This window comes from Salmo salar, chromosome ssa06, assembly GCF_905237065.1.
Source record: "Salmo salar chromosome ssa06, Ssal_v3.1, whole genome shotgun sequence".
Lineage (NCBI taxonomy): Eukaryota > Metazoa > Chordata > Actinopteri > Salmoniformes > Salmonidae > Salmo > Salmo salar.
In genome coordinates this window covers 64,579,457-64,598,493 of record NC_059447.1, presented here as the reverse complement: position 1 = coordinate 64,598,493, position 19,037 = coordinate 64,579,457, and the positions used below count along the sequence as shown (strand labels likewise).

At 43.0% G+C, this 19,037-nt stretch overlaps 1 protein-coding gene across 3 annotated transcripts in view; it reads right to left on the bottom strand.

Annotated features, from left to right (window-relative positions):
* The window catches only part of LOC106607822 (androgen-induced gene 1 protein), a 50,492-nt gene that overhangs the window by 8,982 nt on the left and 22,473 nt on the right, over positions 1–19,037 (bottom strand). Inside the window, exons 1-2 of one of the 3 annotated variants that reach the window (XM_045720829.1) lie at positions 13,487–13,825; positions 12,853–12,954 (exon numbers count right to left, since the gene is read on the bottom strand). In XM_045720829.1, the coding sequence (XP_045576785.1) occupies positions 12,853–12,954; positions 13,487–13,525 (141 nt within the window). In that variant the 5' untranslated portion in view covers positions 13,526–13,825. Of the gene's footprint in view, positions 1–12,852; positions 12,955–13,486; positions 13,826–15,348; positions 15,486–19,037 lie in introns of those variants that run through there. The other 2 variants (XM_014205216.2, XM_045720830.1) reach the window with 2 other exon arrangements.

Below are 19,037 nucleotides of genomic sequence, written 5' to 3'. Positions count from 1 at the left end.
TGAAGGCACCTCGTTAGCCCACCTAAAGCTAACGTGTCACTGTTAAAGCCTGGGAGTGAGCCATGACACTCGGCAGATCTATGCAGCTGCTGCAGGTGCAAATAATGATGGTAAGAAGTCCCTCATCTTGCTGTTTGGGGTTTTAGGCTGGGTTTCTGTACAGCACTTTGAGAATATCAGCTGATGTACGAAGGGCTATATAAAAATAAATTTGATTTGATCTCCTCAGAGACATTACGTCCTCCCTGTCAGGAGACAGAGAAGAGCTCTTCCACTGCCCTACTCTACTCTCCTGGATCTGAAAGTGCTCTCGCCCGCTGTTTTATCTATCTGTCTTTCCCTCATTTGTTTTCAATCTCTCAATCTCCTCTTTCTCTAACAGAAAAAAACGCAGACATTGACACTCTTTTTCAGACAAAAACAAAAAAAAGCAGAGGCAAGAATAACCTCTTGATTTACAGTATGGGTTTACTTGAGCACTAATGGCTATCACCTACGGGCCAATCAGGATTAGGTGGCGTGATCCAGGGGAAAGAGTTTGGTTAGCACCGCTGAGAAGAGTTCTCCCACAACAGACTCAGGCCAGTGAAGGAACCGGGATTTAACACAAGATCCAAGAACAACCCACCCCGCCAATGCTCACACGTAATCTCTTTTGACCTGCCACATGAAAACCTTGTCCATGATGAGCTTTGCTCTCATGCTCCCTGACAATGCTAATTCATTCATGCAATGGAGAGGTCTATGATTTCCATTGAACATGTTGCTTGGCAGATGCCCTGGTCCACAGTGAAGATACCCTGGAAGCTACTCAGGCTCTCCGTTTCCCCACAGAGCAATTAGGGTAAAATTCACAGCTGTAGCCTGGTTGGGATTTGAACCCGACACCCTGCGGTCAGGAGTGCGAGACCTCAGCTACTGGTGCTTCTATTTTCATTGTTGTCTGCTCCTGCTATCCAAGCGCTGGGGGAGTGTTTTGAAGACCTCTGAGTGTATGTTATGCAAAGCATCGTAATTACCATAACCACACACAATGGACAGCCAGAGAACAAATAAATAGACAATAAGAGAGAGCATTTCTAAACCCACCGTCTCTGGCCTTTCCATTTGTGTCACGATTGATTCAGTTACAGAACAGACTGTCCATGCACAAATGAACTGGTTCCGGTGGTCTTTGTGGCAATGACTTTAAGTGACAAAGAGGACATACGTAGGCGTACATACGCATGCACAAACACTGGGGACACGGTGGCTTTTCTTAACCCCCCTATGGTTAGCCTGCAGTAGGTTACTAACACTGTGAGGTGAGAGCGAACCTCTCCTCCACCTCCTCTGTCACATATACTGTAGATGGAGCATGAATTATTGGCTGGGCTCTCAGTTCCCTTTCTAATCAGGGCCAATAAAGACGCCGGACATGCTTAAGTAATTTCTCCCTGCGCACATAGTGTCATGAGCTATCCTCCTTGTCCCATCCCTCCCAGGCCAGGCCGCATATGTGTTCATGTGTGTGCTGCCATTGGGGCATTGTGGGATTGTTGACGGCAGAGTTATTTTGCTGTGGCAGGATGGGATGCCTGGTGGAGGGCTCCCAGAGGGTATAGGGTGACGGAAAGAGCACTCCCTCCCAAGGTCGGGTCTAGAATTTTCCTCCCATCACCCCCCACACTGCTCCCTCCCTCGTGCGCTACACCCCCATCCCTCCCCTCCCCTGCCCTCCTGGCCTGGCCTCCTGCTCCACGCCACACTCTCAGGAGCTCCCAGTCAACAGAGGGCTCACATGACCCCATAGCCCCTATTTCCCTGTCAGCAAGCAACCCCCCCCCCCCCCCATCATGTTTTATTTTAGACTTGTTTTTTTGCCCCCCACATTAATCTAACGTGGCAGTCTCTCTCTGACCACCAGACTGAGGAGCTCTCAGATGCTTGTGGTTAAGACTGGATGCCAGCACTGTCTGTGGAAAATCCCCTCTTACAAAACAAGCGCAATTCACTCAAGCGGTCCAGGGCTAAAACAGGATAGGCCATGTCAAACACAAACAAATAGAAAGAGCAGAGAGGAGCGGGTTCACGTTGCTCTGAAAATGGCAAGTTGTAGATGAGAAATGAATGTTTTAGTGAGTAGTGTCAAGACTTTATCTCATTATGCGTTGAGGAGCCAACGTTCAGTATCACACCTCACCCTGCTGCCACATGATCACAGATGTTTGGAAATTTACTGCAAAAGCAGAGACACACTCAAGGAGTTTGTAATTTTAACAAAATAACATTGTGTTTTTCTAACCAACTTATTCACGCAGTAAGCATTACACCGACTTTGGGAACAATGGGCAAAAAAAGCAAGCTGTGAAACGGCCATCGTTCACTGGGTCGAGATGAGTAAATATTTCCCAGTTGTCAAGGATGAGCTAGTAAGCCAGCTATGCACCCATTTTAATGACAGGGTTTGGACGGGGGAACTTAACCTAGTAACTTTTCCAGGCTCAATGTGGTCGGCGACTCAATCATGATATTGTACACCCCTGCGCCTCCGACTGCCCTGAAATATTAGCGTCCCGAAAAATGGACCTGCAATTATCGATATTTTTTAAGTAATCCCCCAGCAGTCTGCAAACCAGAAGGAAATAGCAGAGCAGAGAACACTTCAAACGGGACAGGATTGTTTTCCTGGCAGAGAATCAATACCATTGAACACTAGTTTTTTTTCTCTCTCTCTCTCCCTCTTTTTTTCTGTTTTTCTCTCACTCACTCACTCACTCACTCACTCACTCACTCACTCACTCACTCACTCACTCACTCACTCACTCACTCACTCACTCACTCACTCACTCACTCCCTCCCTACTTCCCTCACTCCCTCTCTGGGTTGTTGGAGAAGCTGGGTTTGTTCTCTCCAGCTAACTGAATCTGTCTCTCTCAGACACCGTGCACATCTGTTCTCCCACTTCACACACAACTGGCCCAGGCAGCAAGGTAAAATCAGATTCTTTTCAGCTAAATCTCCAGTCAAAATGTTCCCCCACGGTAAGCATCTGCACGGCAGGGAGGGCTCTGAGAACACTACATTAAAGTGTTTAACAATGAGTTGCCTCTCTGTTTTTACTTAAATAAGGTCAGTCAGGAGCGAGTCAGAGCTGCGGCTTTAAGAAAGGCCTCCATTTCTGCTGAGTCTGCAGATGTCCATAGCCCTCATCATCTTGCTAGAAAGTAAAAAAAAAAAAAAACGTTTAAAAAACAAACGCAGACAATTTATTGTGGAAAGCAACCTTTATAAGCAAATGCTACCAAATACTAATTGAGTGTATGTAAACTTCTGACCCACTGGGAATGTGATGAAAAAAATAAAAGCTGAAATAAATCATTCTCTCTACTATTATTCTGACATTTCACATTCTTAAAATAAAGTGGTGATCCTAACTGATCTAAAACAGGGAATTTTTACCAGGATTAAATGTCAGGAATTGTGAAAAACTGAGTTTAAATGTATTTGGCTAAGGTGTATGTAAACTTCTGACTTCTACTGTATGTAGTGAATGTGTGTGGGTTTTGTGTGGGAGTGTCAATCTAATGTGTGTGAGTGAGTGTGTGTATATGGTTTGTATATATAGACTAGTGAGTGTGCATAGGGAAATGTTAGGAAATGTCAGTGCAGGTAGTTCGGGTGACATTAATTGACTTTTTAGCAGTTTGGCTATTTAGCAGTCTTATGGCTTGGGGGTAGAAACTGTCTCGGAGCCTGTTGGTCCGAAAGCCGATGCTCCGGTACCATTTGCCGGATGGTAGAAAAGTGAACAGTCCATGGCTTGGGTGACTGGAGTTTTTGGCAATTTTTCGGGCCATACTCTGACATCGCCTGATATAGAGGTCCTGGATGGCAGGGAGTCGCCCGGCCCCAGTGATGTACTGGGATGTCTGCACCACCCTCTGTAGCGCTTTGCGGTCAAGGGTGGTGCATTTGCCATACCAAGCAGTGACGCAGCCAGTCAAGATGCTCTCGATGGTGCAGCTGTGGAACTTTCTGAGGATCCGAGGATCCATGCAATAAAAATATTCCGCCTCCTGAAGGGGAAGAGGCGCTGTCGTGCCCTCCTCACGACTGTGCGGGTGTGTTTTGTAATTTCCTTGATGTGGACGCCAAGGAATTTGAAGCTCTCGACCCGCTCCACAACAGCCCCGTCGATGTGGATGGGGGCGTGCTCTCCCCTCTTTCTCCTGTAGTCCACGATCAGCTCCTTTGTCTTACTGACGATGAGGGAGAGGTTGTTGTCCTATCACATTATATATGGAATGACTGTCATACTTTCAAATCAGCTTATTAGCTACATTTGAATGATTGTAGTATCAGCTGGACCTCTAATAGGGGCATCACACTGTTGTCTGATGGGCTATATTCAAAATCTGCTCCATGCATCGAACAACAACATGCTCGTCTGTGTGACTGACTACCATCCTGACACGTGCTGTGCGGATTTGCAGTTCACCTGCTATTTTTACAAGTCTGTTGTGATGCGCAACTCTTTTAGCGTAACTATAGCAGACCGAGAACGCTCTCAAAACCGCCCTGACGCCCGATGAATTTGGCCGCTCCCTGGTTCGCTCATCTGCGCTCAGAAACCCGTTTCTGGAATCCTGAACCGAACAAATTTCAGCAGATGTGAAAACCTTTGAGCGACGGCCAACATCTCCTAAACCAAATAAGCAAGTCTAAGTTGACGGGGAGAGGCTCACTGCGGAGTAGCTAATGATGCCAGGTTGTTTTTTTCTTCTGCACTCCTCCACTACACTCCCCTCATCCCCTCCCTCTGTTTTTCCCTCCAAAGTCTGTGTGTGATATAAAGAACAGTTCATGGCAGGCCCACAAGGTTTCCGTGAAAAATGTTACACCATGTTTTAATACGCTCCTCTTCGCAGGGCGAAGATCTAAACAGGAAGATTTTCTTGAGAGGAATTGTTTTCCTCCAGCTTGAGAAGTCGGGCTTAACATAATGTACATTTCAGGCGGGGTGTGTGTCTGTGTGAAGGGGTGGGAGTTTAGGGGTGGAGGGAGGAGATAGGCAGGAAGCATTAGCTGGCGTTTTTATGACACAGAGGGACAAAAATGCACCTCTTGGGAGAATCTTGACGGATATTGTCCGAGCCATGAGAAACAGTACGCAGAGACTTTTGTTATGATGACTTACCACAGAGCAGAGGTTAAGATGTCCTGTGTCATACAAATGAAACAAGCAACAATATCTCCCTCCTTATCCACTGAAAATGATGGCATTTGACTTCCCCTCAACATCTAATTACATTGAAGCATAATCAGAGTGGAGAAATGAAAGCTAGGGCAGCGTCAGGGCCGTTTTGGTTCTCCCACTGGGGATTGGGTTGCTGTGTAATGTCTCCCATTAGGAAGGAGAGAGGAGGATGATTGCATTGTACGACAGATAGAAGGAGCCAGATGTCTCACAAGATGTATAAATCTGAAGCATCCGTTTAGAACATCTTCTCACCACCAAATATGGTGATGAGAGGAAGTCCAGTGGCGGGAAGTGGGAGTAGATGGAACTTGGCTGACTCTCTGCTTATTCTCTCATCGATTTAAACATTAAATCTCAATACAGTTTTCTGTTCCCAAAGCCTAAAATATGTTACGAACAGAGTGCATTTTTTTTTTTACTTCACTTGACCCTTTGTACAAGTTTTTAAAAATTGCATTGTTTAGGAGTACAAGGGCGTTTTGAGTTATTGCACATGTGCCATTCAGAGTAGGCATTCCCTAACGGAAATATGCAAATACATCCTAGAACGCCCCAATAGAATCTCGCTAGCTGCCCACCTGCTTGCTTGTCATGCCCAATATGCTTAATTTGTTCCCATTGGAAACAATGCCAATGATGTACCTTGAGTTAGTTACCAGTATCTTTGATTGTACTATATGGGAGCAGAACACTGGGTTCTGCTGGCAGTCTTGATGTGATTATCTCATGTTATGACAGGCTGTCCTGGATGAAAATGCCTGGCACCAGTGTTAGGGCTTCTCAGGGCTCGAGTGGGCACGCTGTATAGTGATGATGTGCCTCTCTTGATGCCAGCTGGGGCCATGACCTTTGACCTAACCCTGAGGACAGGACAGGCCAGTTGGGAGAGGCCTGAACTAGGATGGAGGGATTAAATAGGAAGGGAAAAGGGGTGAAGGATGGCCACCCTCTAGAATAGTAGAGTTATAGATCACAGGCTAGATATCACCTCTGGCCTTGTGTTGTCAACAATGCCTCTTACCATTCTCAAAGATTTGTTGTGACCGACTGTTTTTACTGGGCGTTAATCAAAATGAAACTGGCCCATTCTGTTCTCTGGAAGAACACGGGGGAGCTGAGTCATAAAATAACGTAAAATAACGTATGCCTGCCTTTCTCTTATTCTTCACTCGTCTTCTCCTCCTCCCTCTGCCATCCCAGCCCCAACTGAGCATGTCTTACATAAGACTGGGTTACACTATGTCCTTAGTGAGATATTGAACACCTGCCAGTAATAACATACAGATCCCATCTGTCACTTTCCAGCTTTTCTAAAAGGCTGCAGGTAGTAAGCGTGTAAAAGCGAACACTTACATGACTGTATAATGGCAGACAGAGAAAACATGAACAAGCAGTGGAAAATGAAGCAAGGTATAGCGAGTGTGGTTTTGGGGTTGGTTGTTACATACATGCTCAGTCAGGTTATGGGACAGTGTTATGCACTCTCAAGTACCCTGGTATGTCTAATGAAGCACAATGATTATACCCAGCTACCTTTAATACCTCTACGGTTCCTACTACTAGACTGCTATCCAGAGACATACACCGCTGTGCTGCTATCTCGTCACACATCTAATATAACAACACCCCACAGAAGAGTTATCTACATTATGACACTACACAGAGAATTCTGTGAGACTGCCCTGAGTGATGGGTCTAGTCATCAGATAATGCAAGGAACACTAGGCCCTATAACAGGTCGAAATGATATATGTCAAGGTACAAATGTAGGAGGACCCACAATTGCCTTTATACCTGCAATAAAAACGTGTCATGTCAGCCAATAAACTTTGATTCATGTGCCCATGTGCCAGGCAGCTATGGGCAATGCCCACCAGGGGGCAATCTTATTTCAGCCGACTCTGTCTTACCAGGACTGTAACAGTGAGGAAGCACCACAGAGTTTAGAACATGACTGAATGATTTAGGTGGGAGCTGCAGTGCTGTAACAATGGGGGAAGTCTGGTTAACAGTGGGCTACGCCTAGCTACGTCTTTCTCATTTTGAATGGGGTGTTCGTCTCATCTGAGTTTGCGTTCTTGAGGTTGCTCCTAAAACGGCTTGGGATCCAAGTGTGCATACAGTACGTAATGTGAAGTCTACAAGAGTTCTGAAAAACAGTCGACTTACACAAACGCATCTGTTTCTCATAGTAAAAGTGTCTTCTCTTTGGTCTGGGTAATAGCATTGGTTGAACTTACACTACATAAACTACTGCAGTTTAAGATCATTCATAGGACTTCCTACACTCCTGCCCGAATCCATGTAACACACCCAGAAATATCACATCTCTGTTAGAGATGCAAAAAGCACAAAGGATGTTGTGATCCTGTGATAAACTGACACCGTTCTGGGATAATGTGCTGTATGTGCTGTCATTTCATTGTGTCTAGGAATTTATATCCATCCATCTCCACAATTAAGTCTGTTGGGAAATGTAAATATTGGTGAACAATATCAGAGTAAGTTTTGTGATCTAAGTCTAATTGCTGCAAAAATAACAAAGTGGAGGACTGAACTATCTAGTGATGCCGCTGGGTTTTGTCAATTATAAAGTTAAACAAAAACCAGAAGTGTTTGACAAAATGTGGAAACCATATGTTGATCACCTTGGGGAATGTGTTGTATAGTGGCCATTTTGTTTGTGTGTTGTGTTGTTTGTGGGGTGCCGTGGGAAAAACAATTTTACAACTAAAAAGAAAATAACTTAAAAGCTGTCTGGGACTGTATGTAGCTCCTTAGGTGTTGGTAAACCAAACATGTCATTATCAAGAATGTGGACACCATTAGAGTGCATTGTAAGCCTGAATCATCCCAGCAGTATATTGGGAGGGATGTTGATCGGTCGTAGCCATACTAAGAGAGACCTCTACTTTCACGAGTTACAGTAGGGACTGTAAAGTCTTACTTTAAATGGATATCTCCTCCGTCCCAGTCTTAACAAACCCCAAAGTCACAGCAGGGGCTTACAGTTCGAGACAATCTTCTCCTCTGCGAAAGGCCTATTCCACATTTGTCTGTGGGCACTGCTATTTTCCACTCTTAACGACTGCCTGCAAATCCAGCACAAGGAATTGGACTGAAACACCACAAATAGTTCAGAGACAGTTTAAGAGGCAGTCTACAGTGTTTACAGCCTCTTCAGTCCAATCACTGTACTAACTTCAAAACTAATGAGACAGTCAGGGAGAAAATCGCATTAGATAGATAAACAGATGGGAATGAGGAGGTGATATTGAAAATGCACGTATAACTACATTGTTGGTACAACCATGTGTGACGAACTCTTTCAAATAATCCAAATGCATTTCCACTTGCACATGACAAAGGAACATAGAGAGGGAACACACAAGGTTAAAGAGGAGGAACATGAATAGATGATGTTGGGCGAATCACAGAGCTGCTCTTATGAAAAGGGTGCTGTGGTGTATCACATTGTCTCTCCGGCTTTACACTTGGCAGCGCAACTAAAGGCCTGGCCAACATAGGGGGTGTTTACCAGGGATAATCATTCATAAAGGCCCCAGTGCACAATGAGGTCCATCTCAAGGCACAGTGTCATTTAAATGTCCCCTGAAGCGACCTGCTGAATTAAATATAAGGTGGCCCAGACAGAGCGAGAGATGGATAAAGGCTTCCTTCTAACTCCACAGGGGCCGAACAAGAATACCTTCAAACTTGCAACTTGTCGGTTTCTCTCTCAATCTTTTCTATTGTTTAGTCAGTTTCTGTCTCTCTCATTGTTGTTTTTGAGAACCAGGACATTGGTATCGAGTTCCATCCCTACACGTATCCCTCTGGGGAAATGTAAGATGTTTACTTGCCATGTTGACGCGCGTTGAGCTGCTTTGAACCTGGGCTGTGGGAGATGGCTGGCATTAACATTACAGTAGAGACAGCGAGAGGCCCTCTGTGACAGCCCTCTTTCGGCAGCCCACTAATTACATAGTGGAGATGTGGATTATTGTCAAAGTGAGTTTGACGCAGGTAAACTGCCTCCTGATGGTTCGGTGGAACTCTCACAGTGAACGCGCGACACCGAACTCTTTAAGTGGCGATGAAGTAAGTGACTCTGCCCTAATTGTCACAGCCACATTAAGGGAGTCCTGTTAAGCTTGTCAAACATGCAGCACCGGGTTTGACAACATCAAAACGTGTGCTGAGGAAAACTGTCCCATCTATTCCCACTTTGGTTGCAAATGCTCCGGAATTCACACTGGTTTATTTTCTCTGCCTTTGTGTAAATTCTTGAAGGCAAATCTCTTGACGGCAGATCTGCTCTTTCCGTGGCACACTTTTCAAGTCACGTCTCGCTTTACTTTGTGAACTTGAAATGAATATTCAGGGAGGGATATTCTGCAGAAATGAACAGAACGTTACTAGGTTATTAAGTGGGATATCATTTTGACAGTACTACACGCTGTACCAACAGCATAGTAATCAGACCACTCCTTACAGAGTCTATAAAACATTTCTGTCTTCTCTTTGTGCATTCCCTGAATAACGTTATCTCTAGGGCTGTGTGCAGCAGTGCACTGTGTCAGGATGGTCTGTCGTATCTCCCACCCAGAGGGAAAGGTGAGACCGGGTTTCTATCAACACCTCGCTCCCTGTGTGCACCAAGGCTTCATTGTGTGGTAGACAGGGTGCAAAATACCTCTCGACCGCCTTCCTTTGCTATGTTAGATCCCACCGCCTGCCTGTGTATTTGAATCTTCAAAACAGCAGCCATGTGATAAGCAGTGTGAGGAGATGTGTGTATATATATATATATATATATATATATATATATATATATATATATATATATATATATATATATACCGTTCAAAAGTTTGGGGTTACTTAGAAATGTTCTTGTTTTTGAAAGAAAAGCAAAAAAATGTGTCCATTTAAAATAACATCAAATTGATCAGAAATACAGTGTAGACATTGTTAATGTTGTAAATGACTATTATAGCTGGAAACAGCTGATTTTGAATGGAATATCTACAAAGGCGTACCGAGGCCCATTATCAGCAACCATCACTCCTGTGTTCCAATGGCACATTGTGTTAGCTAATCCAAGTTTATAATTTTAAAAGGCTAATTGATCATTAGAAAACCCTTTTGCAATTATGTTAGCACAGCTGAAAACTGTTGTTCTGATTAAAGAAGCAACAAAATTGGCCTTCTTTAGACTAGTTGAGTATCTGGAGCATCAGCATTTGTGGGTTCGATTACAGGCTCAAAATGACCAGAAACAAATAACTTTCTTCTGTCAGTCTATTCTTGTTCTGAGAAGTGAAGGCTATTCCATGGGAGAAATTGCCAAGAAATGGAAGATCTCGTACAACGCTGTGTACTACTCCCTTCACAGAACAGCGCAAACTGGCTCTAACCAGAATAGAAAGAGGAGTGGGAGGCCCCGGTACACAACTGAGCAAGAGGACAAGTACATTAGTGTTTATTTTGAGAAACAGACGCCTCACAAGTCCTCAACTGGCAGCTTCATTAAATAGTACCCGCAAAACACCAGTCTCAACGTCAACAGTGAAGAGGCGACTCTGGGATGCTGGCCTTCTAGGCAGAGTTGCAAAGAAAAAGCCATATCTCAGACTGGCCAATAAAAAGAAAAGATTAAGATGGGCAAAAGAACACAGACACTGGACAGAGGAACTCTGCCTAGAAGGCCAGCATCCCGGAGTCGGCTCTTCACTGTTGACGTTGAGACTGGTGTGAAGATGGTGTGGTGTGAAGATATATATATGTGATATAATATATATATATATATATATATACATACACACACACACACACACACACACACACACACACACACACACACACACACGTGTGTGTATATACAGGGCTGAACCAGGCCACACTCTCTTGCTCTGTAGTGAACTGTAATAGCATTCACAGGCCAGGCTGCCAAACAGTAACAGGGTTCGGTCACTCTCTCCTCATACCGAGGGGAGCTGGAGACAGTTGCTGTGGCAGCAGGGGTAAACAAACAAATGCGGTACCATGAAATGCAGGAAAATAGTTACCGTGGAGTAATAACTCTGCTGCTGCAGTCGTCACCCGTCCCGTGCTCAGCTCTCACATACTGTATCTGGAGGCTTTGCATATCATGAATTGTTTTCAGCTGTTGGACCCGTTGTGGGTTTTCCCTGGGGTCAGCCCTTTGTAAAATAGTTAGCAGGACTGGAGGCCAGACCACTCTCTGTGAGCGTCTGTTCTGGGTTAAACTGGGTCATGTTGGTCCACATGATTGTTGAGGCGCTGGGTAACATCTCGTCCTGACTTAAAGACTCTTGGTCTGTATTTAATCGGCGCATTTGGGACTTGAATTGACCGTAGCAACACAGACTCCAACACACACAACAAACAACACTCCCGGCACGCGCTGAAGTGGATATGGGTCGGGGTAATACGCTTGAGGAAATTAGACCGGCATTTTTGCATAGCGCCGCTGGAAAATGATCGGATTTATCTCTCACGTGAATGGAAAGATCGCATATCCATAGTTACAATCAAAACAAGGCTTTATTCCACGGTTTGACTGCCAAATCTATGCTGATATTCTGTAGTACGGCCCATTAAACACCAATTAATATGATCATACATAATGCCTTGGACATTTACATACATACACTTCAACCCAAATTGCTTACACAGAATTTCCCACAGAGTGTTTGTGAGCAGTTATTGTTATGTAGCAACCAGTCTGTGTATTGGTTGCTAGCAGTGACAGACTACTACAGTATGTCGCATCCGTCAAGATATCCATTGAGACTTCTTTATACACTGTCTATGGACACAGCTGGAGGCTCGACTCTTGATGCAGGATTGGGATGTGATTGTGGAGCCAAAAGACATGCAGAACGGGTGCACGCGCACACATGCACACACACATATATATATATATATACACACACACACACACACACACACACACACACACACACACACACACACACACACACACACACACACCGAACGAACACATCCATCAATCACCAGTCTCACCAGCTAGAATAACAAGCCTTTCATCTAATTGTGGCAGCCGGAGGGCTTCGGTTCCACCTGATAGATATCACTAGTTGCACAACCTCTTCCCATTGTTTTGACTGCTGACGTCAACATGACCATAGAGAAGATTATTGGGGGGAACAAGATGTGCCTCGCTACTGTGTCTCTGCTATTATGGGAAGCGTTTAGGCACCATTAGCTGTCCACTGTGACATATGTGTTTGGGGCTCCAGATATGCTTTCAAATGTCTATTTATTTACTGAGTGGGCTCTTAAATAGAGTGGGGAAAATTGAAAAATGCTATAATACATACCTCTACTTGATAACATGTTTGTAAATTATAATGATAAATAACAAATATGACCACAGAAGTGTGGTGGGTGAAATAACATTTATCTTTGGGACTAAATAACATTTGTCTTTTGGACAAAAATGAAGGATTTCTTTTATCGTATTCTAGCTACCTAAACACCCTGTACTAACCACGCTAAATAATCAACAGTGTAACGCCATGACAGGTCTGGGAACAGTATAGTAAACAGACAGTACTCACCATGCCATGGTTGAGCCACTGGGGTATGAAGTTGTCCAGAAGTCTGGGGTACACCAGGTCTCTGTCATACAAGTACAGGGCCCAGAACATGGTCACCACAAACTGCAGAGAGACAGGGACATAGGAGACATAGTGAGGACATAGGAGACATAGTGAGGACATAGGAGACATAGTGAGGACATAGGAGTGAGGACATAGGAGACTGTGAGGATATAGGCTATATAGTGAGGACATAGGAGACACAGTGAGGACTTAGAAGATAGTGAGGACATAGAGAGACATAGTAAGGACATAGAGAGACGTAGTAAGGACCTAGAGTGACATAGTGAGGACAAAGAGAGTAGAGACAGTGATGACATCAGTTACATGAAAAGAAGATGAACTATCAAACAATCATGAATCACAAAGATAAACAATCATGCAGATAATCCTAATAGAGAAGATAAAATGTTTATGTAAGACAGCAATACAGCTTACATTTCTCAGAAAACCCATTCATCAAAAAGTCATGTTTAGGATTAATTCAAAGTTACATTTCGCTGCACTTCACATAAGAATAGTGGTTGATGTGGAAATACTATGATTGAATATTGAAACAATGCGTGGTGAGTGTATAAATATGTGACACACATACCATTACACACCCAAACGTACAGCCCCTTAGCCATGTCATGGCTCACACCATCCAGCAAGGCACTGTCATACAGTATATCACCCTATATCCCAGTGGGCAAAACCTGGTTGAAAAGACGTCAGTATTATGTTATTTTATGAAAACTTATTCTGGTCGCAAACTGGTTGAATTCTTTTATTTTTATTTAAATGTATTTTTCTGACCACCATACGACAAGTGGATCATAATTATGACCACTATATGATGTGTTATATTACAGTGCCTTCAGGAAGTATTCACACCCCTTGACTTTTTCCACTTTTTTGTTGTGTTACAGCCTGAATTTTTATGTTGTGTCAATGACTTACACACAATACCCCATAATGTCAAAGTGGAATTATGGTAAATAAAATTTTAAAAAAGGAAAGCTGAAATGTATTGAGTCAATAAGTATTCAACCCCTTTGTTATGGCAAGCCTAAATACGTTCAGAGTACACATTTTCTTAACAAGTCACATAATACCTCATCTCTGTAGCCCACACATACAATTATCTGTAAGGTCCCTCAGCCGAGCAGTGAATTTCAAACACAGATTCAACCACAAATACCAGGGAGGTTTTCCAATGCTTCGCAAAGAAGGGCACCTATTAGTAGATTGGTAAAAGAAAGCATGGTGGTTATTAATTACACTTTGGATGGTGTATCAATACACCCAGTCACTACAAAGATACAGGTGTCCTTCCTAACTCAGAGGAAGGAGAGGAAGGAAACCGCTCAGGGATTTCACCATGAGGCCAATGGTGACATTAAAACAGTTAGTTTTCTCCTATCACAGCCATTAAACTCTGAGTATGAATCAACAACATTGTAGTTACTCCACAATAGTAACCTAAATGACAGAGTGAAAAGGAAGCCTGTACAGAATTAACATATTCATTATGTTTGGAATATTCAATGTTTACAATAAGGCACTGAAGTAAAACTGCAAAAAATGTGGCAAAGAAATGAATTTTATGTCCTGAATACAAAGCATTACGTTTGTGGCAAATCACATCACTGAGTACCACTCTTCATATTTTCAAGCATGGTGGTGGCTGCATCATGTTATGGGTATGCTTGTCATCTGCAAGGACTAAACGGAATAGTACAGGCAAAATCCTGGAGGAAAACCTGGTTCAGTCTGCTTTCCAACAGACATGGAGAGACAAATTCACCTTTCAGCAGAACAATAACCTAAAACACGAAGCCAAATATACACTGGAGTTGCTTACCAAGATGACATTGAATGTTCCTGAGTGGCCTAGTTTCAGTTTTGACATAAATCGTTTTGAAAATCTATGGCAACTTGACAGAGCTTGAAGAAAATAATGTGCAAATATTGTACAATTTAGATGTGCAAAGCTCTTAGAGACTTATCCAGGGTTGTGAATACTTATGTAAATTACATATTTTTGTATTTCATTTTCAAACATTTCTATAAACATGTTTTCACTTAGTCATTATGGGGTATTGTGCGTAGATAGGTGAGGATTTTAACACAACAAAATGTGGAAAGTCAAGAGGTATGAATACTTTCTGAAGGCACTGTATATACTGGTCATAGTTAAGACAACCTGAATGACCCCGATTACAGCTTATTACCTACTGTAAAAAGTATTGCAGAGGATGAAGTTTGATATTGAATACATGGTTCATTACATTTCTATGTGTTTCTATAGACACCAATTAATGTTTCAATATGCAACATATTCTTACATTTAAAATATATCAAGCAATGGCAAAAACTAATATACATCAAAACATTTTGCACATCTGCATACAGTAATTGTTTCAGAATTCCCCCACAGACATTAGATGCATAGAAAGACGGACACAGAGTATATAAAGGCTCATTGTTTTTATTTTATTAATGATTAATAAGAGTGGTGTGATGGGGTAGATCCTCATGAAGGACCTCTGAGCACAGAAGACGATCTGGAGCGTAGTGGCCCTCTTGAAGAGTCGTGTGATGGGTCAGATCTGCAATGAACAGAATCAGTGCATCACAACTTTATCAAATTGAGATTTTAAAGAAAACTAGAAAATAACATTCCTGAAGAAACTTTGGACTCAGCTGACTAAATGTATTTCCATGGTACGAGTTGAAGAAGTTTGTGGCAGTTATAGATTAGAGGTGTCTTCAAAAAAGAGCAACTTGTACAAAACATTAGGAACATCTGCTCTTTCCATGACATAGCCTGACCAGGTGAATCCATCTGAAAGCAATGATCCTTTATTGATAACACCTGTTAAATCCACTTCAGTCAGTGTAGATGAAGGGGAGAAGACAGATTAAAGGAGGATGTTTACGCCTTGAGACAATTGAGAAATGGATTGTGCATGTGTGCTATTCCGAGGGTGAATGGGCAAGGCAAAAGATTTAAGTGCCTCTGAATGTGATGTAAAGTTGCGATGCACTGACTACAAAGGGAAGCATAGCCGGGAGCTGCCCAGTGACACAAGCCTACCAGACGAGCTAAACTACTTCTATGCTCGCTTCGAGGCAAATAACACTAAAACATGCATGATAGCACCAGCTGTTCCAGAAGACTGTGTGATCACACTCTCCACAGCCGATGTGAGTAATACCTTTAAACAGGTCAACATTCACAAGGCCGCAGGGCCAGACGGATTACCAGGACGTGTACTCCGAGCATGCGCTGACCAACTGGCAAGTGTCTTCACTGACATTTTCAACCTCTCCCTGTCCGAGTCTGTAATACCAACATGTTTTAAGCAGACCACCATAGTGCCTGTGCCCAAGAACACTAAGGTAACCTGCCTAAATGACTACCGACCCGTAGCACTCACGTCTGTAGCCATGAAGTGCTTTGAAAGGCTGGTCATGGCTCACATCAACACCATTATCCCAGAAACCCTAGACCCACTCCAATTTGCATACCGCGCCAACAGATCCACAGATGATGCAATCTCTATTGCACTCCACAGTGCCCTTTCCCACCTGGACAAAAGGAACACCTATGTGAGAATGCTATTCATTGACTACAGCTCAGCGTTTAATACCATTGTCCCCTCAAAGCTCATCAATAAGCTAAGGACCCTGGGACTAAACACCTCCCTCTGCAACTGGATCCTGGACTTCCTGACGATTTGGCATGGGTCCTCAGATCCTCAAAAGGTTCTACAGCTGCACCATCGAGAGCATCCTGACTGGTTGCATCACTGCCTGGTATGGCAACTGCTTGGCCTCTGACCGCAAGGCACTACAGAGGGTAGTGCGAACGGCCCAGTACATCACTGGAGCCAAGCTTCCTGCCATCTAGGACCTCTATACCAGGCGGCGTCAGAGGAAGGCCTTAAAAATTGTCAAAGACTCCAGCCACCCTAGTCATAGACTGTTCTCTCTGCTACCGCACGGCAAGCGGTACCGGTGCGCCAAGTCTAGGTTCCAAGAGGCTTCTAAACAGCTTCTACTCCCAAGCCATAAGACTCCTGAACACCTAATCAAATGGCTACCCAGACTATTTGCATTGCTCCCCTCTTTTACACCGCTGCTACTCTCTGTTGTTATCATCTATGCATAGTCACTTTAATAACTCTACCTACATGTACATATTACCTCAACTAACCGGGGCCCCGCACATTGACTCTGTACCAGTACTCCCCTGTAAATAGTCTTGCTATTGTTATTTTACTGCTGCTCTTTAATTTCTTGTTACTTTTATTTATTATTCTTATTTTTTTAAACTGCATTTTTGGTTAGGGGCTCGTAAGTAAGCATTTCACTGTAAGGTCCACACCTGTTGTATTCAGTGCATGTGACTAATAAAATTTGATTTGGAATGGGGTATGTTAGTAGGTGCCAGGTTCACTGGTTTGAATGTGTCAAGAGCTGCAACCCTGCTGGGTTTTTCACACTCAACAGTTTCCCGTGTGTATCAAGAATGATCCACCACCCAAAGGACATCCAGCCAACTTGACACAACTGTGGGAAGCATTGGATTCAACATGAGCCAGCATCCCTGTGGAATGCTTTCGACACCTTGTAGAGTCCATGCCCTGACGAATTGAGGCTGTTCGGAGGGCAAAAGGGGGTGCAACTCAATATATGGGAAGGTGTTCCTTTTGTATACTCATTGTACATACTATGTGTCCTCCTCCACCACGACAGTCAGGGGCACATTTTAGGACTTTCCAGAGGGCCCGTAACACATCAACCTCCTCAGTGTTCTGACTTTTCATGACACTTACTGTAAGCATAAATAGAGAAGAAAATAAATGAATGATTTGGCATAATGTGGGCATGCAGGATATGACAGAACAGTAATACACAGTAACTATCTTTAACAGTCAGAATCTACAAATTGTTTTTCATTAACATTGGTTTCCATCCAACCTTTTTATGCAAGTAAAGTACAAGTTGGAAAAAAATACTGTATCTCATTTACATGCTGTAAGTATTCACACCCCTGAGTCAATACTTTGTAGAAGCATCTTTTGTAGCGATTACAGATGTGAGTCTTTCTGGGTAAGAGATTTCCACACTTGGATTGTGCAACATTTGCCCATTATTCTTTTCAAAATTCTTCAAGCTCTGTCAAATTGGTTGTTGATCATTCCTATACAACCATTTTAAAGTCTTGCCATAGATTTTCAAGTAGATTTAAGTGAAAATTGTAACAAGGCCACTCAGTAACATTCACTGTCTCCTTGGTAAGCAACTCCATTGTAGATTTGGCCTTGTGTTTTATGTTAATGTTCTGCTGAAAGGTGAATTCATTAATCTATCTCCCAGTGTCTGGTGGAAAGCAGACTGAACCAGGTTTTCCTCAAGGATTTTTCCTTAGCTCCATTCCATAAAAATGTTTATCCTGAAAAACTCCCCTGTCCTTAACGATTACAAGCATACCCAAAACATGATGCAGCCACCACTATGCTTGAAAATATGGAGAATGGTAATCAGTAATGTATTATATTTGCCCCAAACATAACACTTGTTTTCAGGACAAAAAGTTAATTGCTTTGCCACATTTTCTGCAGTATTACTTTAGTGCCTTATTGCAATCAGGATGCATGTTTTGGAATATTTTTATTCTGTACAGGCTTCCTTTTCAGTCTGTCATTTAGGTTAGTATTGTAGAGTAACTACAATGTTGTTGATCCATCCTCAGTTTTCTCCTATCACAGCCATTAAACTGTAACTGTCATGGTGAAATCCCTGAGAGGTTTTGTTCCTTTCCGACAACTTGAGTTAGGAAGGACGCCTGTATCTTTGTAGTGACTGGGTGTATTTATACACCATCCAAAGTGTAATTAATAACTTCAGCATGCTCAAAGGGATATTCTTTTTTTTAACCCATCTACCAATAGGTGCAATTCTTTGCAAGGCATTGGAGAACTTCCCTGGTCTCTGGTTAAATCTGTATTTGAAATTCACTGCTCGATTGAGGGACCTTACAGATAATTCTATGTGTGTGGTACAGAGGTGAGGTAGTCATTCAAAAATGATTTTAAACACTATTATTGTACACAGTGAATCCATGCAACTTATTATTCAACTTGTTAAGCACA